At 38.8% G+C, this 10,135-nt stretch overlaps 1 protein-coding gene across 1 annotated transcript; it reads right to left on the reverse strand.

Moving 5' to 3' along the window:
- Nucleotides 1–6,719: 6,719 nt before the first annotated feature.
- Nucleotides 6,720–9,804, reverse strand: LOC121528089 (protein ALP1-like). The gene is made up of 3 exons (XM_041815283.1): nucleotides 9,056–9,804; nucleotides 8,195–8,300; nucleotides 6,720–7,517 (listed from the first exon to the last, which is right to left on the reverse strand). The coding sequence occupies exons 1-3, from the start codon at nucleotides 9,742–9,744 to the stop codon at nucleotides 7,065–7,067; spliced, it is 1,248 nt and encodes a 415-aa protein (XP_041671217.1). The 5' UTR covers nucleotides 9,745–9,804; the 3' UTR covers nucleotides 6,720–7,064.
- Nucleotides 9,805–10,135: the final 331 nt, after the last annotated feature.

Genomic DNA, 10,135 nt, shown 5'->3' on the forward strand with positions numbered 1-10,135 from the left:
TTTCAAGACCCCACGGATACCCTGTAAAAATATTGTTTGAAAAGTTGTTTTTTTACAGTTGCGCTCACAATCAGCAGGATAAAGCAGCGCTTTGTGAGAAAATATATGACATGCTTAACAGTTAAAAAAATAAGATTTGTGAGCACAGGTTTATTTGTTTAAAACAGGTCAAAGTATAGGCAGGGTGAGAAAAAAAGTTTATGTTACAATGATCTGCAGCATTTTTAATATCCTAAACCATGCAATTAATTGCTGACGGGGACTCAGAAGCAGCCCAAGGTTGTAGGTAAAAGGAGTGTATTTTAGTTAATAGTGCTCAATCAATCAATCAAAAATCATATCTCAATATTTAAGATATATCTAGATATATCTATTCTGTAGGAAAATAACCAAAACAGTCAGCTTTCAGTTGAATCCACATAAACCAGTTGCAGCAGATACATTAGAAAATATCTTTTTAACCTTTGTGTCCTCAAATTTTCTACCCTCTGGACACCTTCATGGCAAAAATGTGCACACACAAAAAAACTGCTATTGATATTAATCTTATTTTTTCCATTTTCACCACTTTATGTTAATTTGACCACTGTCAACACGTTTTTGCTTCCCTTCGCCACTTTTTTCAAATTTTCACTGCTTCTCTACTTTACCCCCATTTTTAACACTTTTCACCCATTTTTGTCAGTGTTTTGCCACTTTTTTGCCCACATTTGCCACTTAAAACCGATTTTTACTTCACTCATTGTTGCTGTTTGTCACCAATTTAGCTATTTTTTGCCACTTCACCCCCATTTTGCCAGTGTTTTGCCACTTTTTGGGCCTACATTTGCCACTTTTAACAAATTTTTACTATTTTTCACCTATTATTGCTGCTTTTCACCCATTAATGCTACCTCTTTGCCCATCTTCACTGCTTCTCACTGGTTTTATTCAAGCAGCAACCTCCGGTCCTGAAAAATGAAGCCAATGCGACTGTCCACCTGAGGCTGGCTGCAGAAAATCCGGAAGTCCCGTCTGCACACATGTTAAACAGCCCGTTTTGACACACAAAATAAACTGGTTTACAGCCTGGTTCAAAACACCAAACATGCCTCATTAGCTAGTGTCTTATTGTGCTCCCACTGTACGGGGGATGAATTTTTTTGTACCACGATCGTTTGGATTATATTTAGGATAAAGCTCACTACGCAGTGATTGGCGCGTCTCATTTGATTGACAGATAGCTTGGCAGGCAGAGGCTCCATTTCTGTCAACCAGAATGCTAGATAGCAGGCTGACAGGAAGTCGCGCTTAGTGGGTGGGCCGTTCGGTTGATCCAAAGTTTGGCTGAGACTGCCATTTCAATATGGAAGCCTCCACGGATTGGCTTCAAAAGCCGTTTGAGTCCACCTATTGTAAGCAGTCAACTGACGTCACACGGGGTTTGTCCAGTTCTTTCTACAGTCTATGGTTTTAATCCATTCTTGCACATTTTGGCCACTTTTTTACTCAGGTCCAGTAGGTTTGACAAGTGAAAGTACTCTCTTCCATGCTTATGTACGGCACGCTATCCTGGCTATCTGAGCCAAAGCACATCACAAATGAAAAAAATGCACAAGATATTTCAAAATCCAAATTCAAGTCTGCCTAGTCAAAATGTAATTAGAGATATCTTGAATTAGAATTTTGACTAGGCAAAATGACGTAGCAGATATCTGTAATTATGACTAATTTGGCCCACCTCCAAATTTAGATGGGAGCGGAGTAGGTTGTCCAAATCATCAAATCTATGGAAATCCACTTGTCATGCATGTCACATTGTAGGCCTGGCTGTGTGAACAATTTAAAGTGGGATATTTTGGCTTTTTTTCAAAGCTTTACACCATCTCTCTGATACCCACGTAGTAGCTTCACATGGTTTACAGCTCAAAAAGCTCCTCATGTTTCTCACACTGGTGTCCTGAATAACACTTATTTTAACCTCCGTCTGAAATGCTTCATTCTAGCTGCTGTCTCTTTAACAACACCCCCCTCCATGGACCTTCTTTCCTCCAAGTGGTCGATTTTCAGGAGGCTGGCCGGCGGCAGGACTCAATGTTTTGTGCCTGCCCCCTCCATATGGCTAATTTGCTATGCTTGTATTTGTAAACTTTGAATGAACCGGTCCGACTGAGTAAAATATGGCGAATTTTGGTAAACGTCCATATGTGTTAGACCCGGAGTCTGACGCTGATAGTTTGGAGAGAGAGGGGGGAAGAAAACCAGCAGCAGCGAAGGATAGAGTGGGATGTATCTGTTTGGTAAGTGTGTGTGTCATAACTGTGTAACTAAATGGCTAAAAGAACTTGTGGGTGTGGTCTGTTCTGCTTTGCTGGCAGCACGGACAAACCAGTCAGGAGATCCTATTGCGATGACCTCATCAGTTCGCTCCATCGAAATCTCGTCTTGGGAAGATCTCTGAGAGATTCCCAACGAACCGTTTTCATCAGTTTACGTTCTAATTCCAAGATATCTGCCACAAACATTTATCTTGCGGTTTGAAAATTTGCATACGTGAATTATGGACACCCAACATTGTGACTTTATGTCTATGTTTTAAAAATTGGAAAAGTATAATACTCCCTCTTTAACTGTTGATTAGCACCATGTCTGAGGAGCCAGGGGTCAACGGAGTTTCTAATCATCTTTTTAATGCTGCAGCCCGTGCAAGACAGGAGCTGGCAGCAAGAAATGATGATTCAACATTACTTTCCACAACAACTTTTGTTTGATTTCATGGCATTTTCTGGTTGTTTTTTCGATAACAGCCAACACCATGGCTGCTTCTTTCTTCTTTCATTAATAGAAATAAGGAAATGAACCTAGTTCTTGTTTGATTATGGCAGGGAGGGGAAATGACGTATTTCTGGAGATCTAAAATAGAACAACGGCATTAATGATTATTAAAGGTATCTGTAATTGTATTTCTGCCTAGTCAAAAAGTAATTATAGATATCTTGAATTAGAATTACAGATATCTATTCATTGGCAGATATCCATAATTCACATACACATGAATGGCAAAAGTCACGTAATTTCGCCTAGTCAAAATGACTTTGTAGATATCCGAAATGACAATTGTGGATAGGCAGAATGTATTTGCGAAATTGAAGTGTTCTTTTTGACCAGGCAAAATTGAATTACAGATATCTACAATGTTAATTCTGGATATTCAAACTTAACTTTTAAATGTTAAAACCGCTTGCAATAGGTGAGGGGAAATTACATATTTCTGGAAATCCAAAATAGAGCAACGTCATAAATGATGTTTGAGATATCTTTAATCCACATTCTGCCTAGGTGAAATTGAATTACAGATATCTGTTATTGTCATTTGAGATGTGTGACAAGTTGAATGACGTTTTCGGTGATGTCATTGCAGATATCTGTATTTCGATTTCACCATATCTGTAATTCAATTTCGCCTAGGCGAAATTGAATTACAAATATCTTGAATTAAAATTCCGACTAATCAAAATGTAATTACAACTAATCAGAAAGACATTGTAGGTATCTACATTTTTAATTCTGGGTAGTCAAATTTAACTTTTAAATGTTAAAACCACTTGCCACAGATATCTGTAAATGTACTTCTGCCTAGTCAAAATGTAATTAGAGATCTCTTAAATTAGAATTACAGATATCTACAATTCATTGGCAGATATCTGTAATTCACATTGTGAACATCTGAGATGATGCTGTAGATATCTGAAATGACAATTGTGGATAGGCAGAATGTATTTGCAGATATCTGAAACGTTATTTTTGACTAGGCAAAATTGAATTACAGATATCTGCAACACATATCCAGTCTAACTTTTAAATGTTAAAATAGCTTGCCATAGATATCTCGAAATTTAATTCTGCCTAGTCAAAATGTAATTAGAGATATCTTGAATTAGAATTTTGACTAGGCAAAATGATGTTGCAGATATCTATAATTACAACAAATATGGCCCACCTCCTACTTTAGGTGGGAGAGAAGCAGGTTGTTGTTCAAATCATCAAATTTATGGAAATCCGCTCGCCATACATGTTACATTGTAGGCCTACCTGTCTGAGGAGCCAGGGGTCAACAGAGTTTTTAATCGTCTTTTTAATGCTGCAGCCCGTGCAAGACAGGAGCTGGCAGCGAGAAATGATGGTTCAATGTTACTTTCCACAACAACTTTCGTTTGATTTCATGGCATTTTCTGGTTGTTTTCTCGGTAACAGCCAACGCCATGGCTGCTTCTTTCTTCTTCCAGAAATAAGGAAATGAACCCACTTCATGTTTGATTATGACAGGCAGGGGAAATTACGTATTTCTGGACATCTAAAATAGAGCAACGTCATAATGATGTTTGAGATATCTTTAATTCTCATTTTGCCTAGTCAAAATTGAATTACAGATATTTGTAATTGTCATTTGAGATGTGTGATGAGTTGAATGACGTTTTCGGTGACGTCATTGCAGATATCTGTAATTCAATTTTGCCTAGTCAAAATTGAATTACAGATATCTTGAATTAAAATTCTGACTATCCAAAATGTAGTTATGACTAGTCATAAAGACGTTGTTGATATCTACAGTGTTAATTCTGGATAGTCAAAACTTAGCTTTTAAATGTTAAAATGGCTTGCCACAGAGAGAAGTCACGTGATTCATCAACCTCTATGGGCCGTGCAGTGACGCCATTTTGGAAGTCCGCTGAAGTTACCATAAATAGTCATGATAAATGGTTAAGCATTTACCAAAAGATTTGGACTTGTTTGGTTTTGAAATCTAAAATCCAGAGTCGTCTTTGAGAATTTAAAAAAGATTTAGTTAAAATAAGATTCAAACCTTAAAAGTGAGGTCTAGGTATGGTCATGAGTATTACATCACTGGAGTCTGGTCCATGTCAGAAGCTCGTACTTACGTTTGTCATGGAAAGTAAAATGCAGCGCCTCTCATTGTCGACTTCAACAAAAGTGAAGATAGAGAATGTTTAGTGAGATCATTGTTACATTATTGGTTAGATATGGATGGACAGACAATATAAAATCAGATAAACACATTGAAGTCATTGAACCAACAGGTCACTGATGAAAATGGCTCTTCTGTGGGACAGTTGTGGTAATGTTGATACTCCTTCCACAGCATCATTAAGCACATCAGATAAAACACCATTACTCCTGGTCAGGCCTTTGAGACACAGCAGGAAATTAGTAAAGGGTCCCTCCTTCTCCAGGAAAACATTGAGCACATTTCCCATATTCCAGTGTGTTTTTATTCCATATTTTGTCATAAAATGTATTATTTTTAAGATAAATTTATTTTGTTTGAATTGTCCATATCTACTTCTTGGTGCATGAATTTAAAATTTTTACTTTCAATCAAGAAAGGGTGTCAGTTAGTGATGTGCGATACCACTGATTTCCTTTCCGATCCGATACCAAGTAAAATTCAGGCTGGTATCGCCGATACTGATCCAATACCGATACTTGCCGTGAATTCTTAATCTTATTTAGGTTCAGCTGTGTGTGTAGACTCTCAAAACAGCCTACACTAAAACTAAAGAATTAACAGTTTTCATACACTTGCCATTTCATATAAAAAGCTGTTACTCATTGAAATTGCTATTAAAATACATAATTTAATGACAATAAAATTAATGTCACAATAATTGCATAAGTTCGTCACAACCAACATTTCAAAATATTCAATTAGCCATCAGTCAAAACAAATGAGACTGAAAATAATACAAGAAAAATATTTTATAGAAACAATGTTAGCTATCTTATTTATAAAATGTTTTTCAGTTTTATCTTAGCTTTTTTTAGCCCTCAATGGCTGTTTTATTGCAAGTATAATGTATATTTTAGTAACACCTAGCCTATGTAATCCACTTTAAATGTTTTACTTTATAGGTAGCCTTACCTGACTAAATCTAGGCCTACTGAATAGATGTGAGCTGATCTCAGGGACATAGATTTTTACTCAAAGCTGAGCTCATGCAGTTGTTTATTGTGGTATTTATTTATTTCATTACTAATTTAATAACCATATTTATATTAATGAACATTTGTATAGAATAGGATTCCGTAGCTTTAAGAATGCAGGGAACTCCCGTTGTTTGATCATTAAAATAAAACCTAAGTCTAGTAGACAGACGTATTTCACTACACATCTCCAACAGCTCCTTATTCTTTCTGTTCTTTCTGTACCTGGATAGTTTCTGCCTGCAGCACCGGGACTCCGAGAGTGACGTCTGTCTCGCCCTAGCAGCACCTGTCTCTCTCCTCTCCTGCTCTCTGGATCGCCTCATCATATTCTGTTTATGGTTGACTCTCTGATGTTTAACTATCTTAATACTTAACTGTCTTCTCACATACATCACATGCCGCGTCGTTGTTGTTTATGGAGCTGAAATATGTCCCCACATGACTACGTTTTAACGAGCAGCAGCCCGTTGTGGCCAGTGACGCTCTTATAGAGCCGTATTACGCATGTGACTGACAGGCGGAAGAAGAAGTAGTTCCTACTAACTGGGAATCATTACACAAGTTTGTGATAGTATTTTTACTCTCCATTGTACTCCTGTTAATGGCAAACTACACATTTGTCCACATTTATTAAAATATTGATATTTTTGTATGAGAATCGATTCTAAAACGTAAGACTTGTATCGGAGGGATCGATACTTCAGTATCGATCCGCACATCACTAGTGTCAGTTTAAGAGAGAACAGAATAATTAGAGATAGGAAATACTCAATTGCACAAAAAACATTCAACAGCAGCATTTGAAGCTTCATTTATGTTAGACAAACTTTGCAGTCATGATGAGAATGAAAGGCAAACGAAATCTTAGAAACATAAGCAGTAGAGAGAGCTGGTCACCCCCTCGTTCATTATAATCTCTTTACATAAATAATAAAATAAAAACAAAAATATGTATACTCTCCAAGTATAAGCATGCCTGGGCAACAGAAATGTAAATAACTTTCATGTACAATAATGGTCTTTTGGCACGATATGCATTTCACTGAAATGTGTCATCTTTTGCAACATTTCTACCACTTCTACTTCTGAAATACTGGCTTTCTGTCCTCAGTAAAAAATGTAGTGAGAGCCTGTCTGACAATCTGTGGCTCTGTTTCTGTCTCCTGAGGAAGCGAAGTGTTTAACCTCCTCAGTTCTGCTGGTTCGTCCACACCCTCCATCCATTCGTCCAGAAACTCATCTCCTTGTATCTCACACAGGTTGTGCAAGACACAGCAGATGCTAATGATGGTGGGAACTCTGGAGATGTTGACATCCATCCTCTTCAGCAGACACCGCCATCTTCCCTTAAGCCTTCCAAAAGCGTTTTTCACCGTTGTTTGGGCATGACTCAGTCTGTAATTGAAATTTTTCTGTTCTACAGTAAGATTTCCATCGCCCGGGTATCCCTTCATAAGCCAGCTCAGGAGAGGGTATTCAGAGTCTCCCAACAGCATGAGTGGCACTTCCACACCTTCAATTTGTCTGGCATCCTAGTGGTACACATAAAAAAAAGACATGTTTTTCACTAAATGGAGCTCAGCGAAAGTTCAAGCAGACTTTTTTTGCTCATTCTTCAGTCACCACTCATTCATGTTTCTCCCTTTTCCATTCTTTCTCTCTTCCTGCTCTGACGATCAGCTGATTATGGGCGTTCACTCTCTTAAATACTCAGCTAATCAGATTCTGCCACAACCCCATTTGTCCACTCATCATGCACCTGTCAGATTTTAAATCTGTCATTCTCTCTTTCACAGTCAGCCAGTCATTCTGTGCAGATGCTGCAAACCTCCTCTACCCCAGCTACCTCCATTCAGTTATTCAGATTCCAGTCTAGATTCTTACAGGTCTCCTGCTCATCTCATTCTGAATTCTTGTGTTTCTGGCCAGCTTCTCAAAAGTCTACTTCTCATCTGATCCTTCATCTCTCAACACCACCAGTGTCTAGACTCCAAGGGGGGTATCCAATTCCTGCCGTTTGCTTCACTACTCCTTCCAATATATGATATCTTCATGGTGGAGTCTAATCACCAAGGACTTTGCACAATTCTCTTTCATTCAAATAGTGAAATAAATCGTCAAATATGTATTAAGTGTCTCCTGATTGAAATACAAGTTGTCTCTGCTTGGAAAAAGCAAAAGACAGGGAAGAAATGAAATACTGCCTCACTGGTGGGAAGAGGTTGTTGCTCTCAGCCAGCTCAAACAGCGAGGAGTTTCTGAGCACTCGTGCATCATGCACGCTGCCAGCCCATCCCACATTGATGTTGGTAAATCTGTGGATTAAAAGAAAAGAGGTAGACTTTTGAGATACATCAAGCAGACGAGCATGATTCAAGCAAGGTCTAATGTAATGAGTATACATGAATATAGGGCACATTTTCATTTAAAGGCTCTGAGTAAAGTAAGATTGTCGTAAACTTAATTGTATGGGATTTTTACTGATATCTGATAAACCAGTTTTTCCAAACTCAAGTTAGCCAATATCAATACAGCTATGTACCTGTTTTACTGTAAAGGAACACCATGTGAGGAGCGGAAACAGACAGTCTGGTACTTGTTTTACATTTGGGGATTCAATCAAAATATTTAAGGCTAATGTTGCGTCTTGTTGAGTGTGTGGCGCCCTAGACAACCAGACATACTGGATTGTACATTTTGTCATTATTTTGAGCCAATATATGATTTACACTGCAGATGCAGGCTTTGAACTGTGGGATAACAATAGGCTGTATGGTCCCTCTCCTCTTTAGCCTACATGACATGCCATCCATGGTTTCCAAAAAAGAATTTCAAATTTTGATTAATCTGACCACAGAACAGTTTTCAATTTTGCCCCAGTCCATTTTAAATGAGCTTTGACCCAGAGAAGATGGTGGTGACTTCTCCTTTGAATAATACAGCTTTAACTTGCATGTTGATGACACGGTGAACTGTGCTGACATACAGTGATTTCTGTAAGTGTTCCTGAGCCCACACGATGATGTACAGTATATAATCCTGCCTGCAGTGTGAGGTTGACGTTACTCACCGGCTGAGGTGGTCCACTACAGCCTGTAAGATGATGGAGTAGCATCCTTTCCCCCGGCTGTAATCCTTGGCGTTGTTAGCAGGAGCAGTGATGGAGATATGACAGACATCTATGACTCCTGCACATTGAGGAAATCCCCATTTTTCCTCAAAGCCAGCCACGACCTCCTGCAGCTTTTCCCCTCGGGGTAAACAGATGAACTGTCTCTGCAGTTTGCGAATAACAGTACAAACCTCCCAGACATTACTGGACACTGTTGCCTTGCCAATACCAAACAACTCAGACAGGGTTTTAAAATCAGATCCTGAAGCGAGGTATAAAATCGCCACCGCTACTCTCTTTTCCAGCGGTATGGCCTGGCGCAGCTGAGTACTCTTCTTCTGGAGGAAGGGTCGTAGTTTCCCACAGATCAAATCAAAAGTCCTTCGTCTCATGCGGAAACAAGACAGCCACTCTTCGTCAGTAAATAATCCGGTTTCTACTCTGCTCCACCAGTCCTGACTCCTCACATGCATCCATAGTTTCCTCTCCTGTCCCGTGGCTAGAACAGCAGGTAAAAACACCATAGCTCTCCTCCTCTTTCTCCTTTTTCTCATCTCCAGGAGTTTCAGACATCGCCTCAGCTGACTTTGACTACGACGTCTGAACAGCTCGAAAAGCCCATAGAGAAGCGTACACTTTTCTTCCATCCTAAAGAAACTCTTTAAAATCAAATTAAGACTAATGTTTTGACTGAGCAGCGACGTCTATTCTTCTGTGGTTTTCTTCTTCTTCAGATTAGGATGGGTTACACCTAGATGCATCAACGAGAAGGCATCAACGGCACACTGCTGCCCTCTACTGTTCTTGTTTAAAATCTTTCAGATTCTTATAGGGTACAGCAAAGACACTCCAATTTCTTTTTTACGTAAGTTTTTCAGGTTTAATGAAGTGTACATATTGGATATAGTTTCTCAGACCGGTCCTTAACAACTGAACAGCTTCCTCCTTGGGTCAGCATAGTTCTTGAATTAGATTATGAGGATATGCCACACTGTTCCAATGTTCCCATATTCACATTTGCCATCAGGGTTTGTTCCT

Source organism: Cheilinus undulatus, linkage group 1, assembly GCF_018320785.1.
Source record: "Cheilinus undulatus linkage group 1, ASM1832078v1, whole genome shotgun sequence".
NCBI lineage: Eukaryota > Metazoa > Chordata > Actinopteri > Labriformes > Labridae > Cheilinus > Cheilinus undulatus.

Coding starts and splice junctions, on each gene's coding strand:
- LOC121528089 (XM_041815283.1), bottom strand. CDS start 9,744: ATGGAAGAAAAGTGTACGCTTCTCTATGGGCTTTTCGAGCTGTTCAGA. Junction 8,301..9,055: donor GTAGTGGACCACCTCAGCCG/GTGAGTAACGTC, acceptor TTTAATCCACAG/ATTTACCAACATCAATGTGG. Junction 7,518..8,194: donor GCAACAACCTCTTCCCACCA/GTGAGGCAGTAT, acceptor GTGTACCACTAG/GATGCCAGACAAATTGAAGG.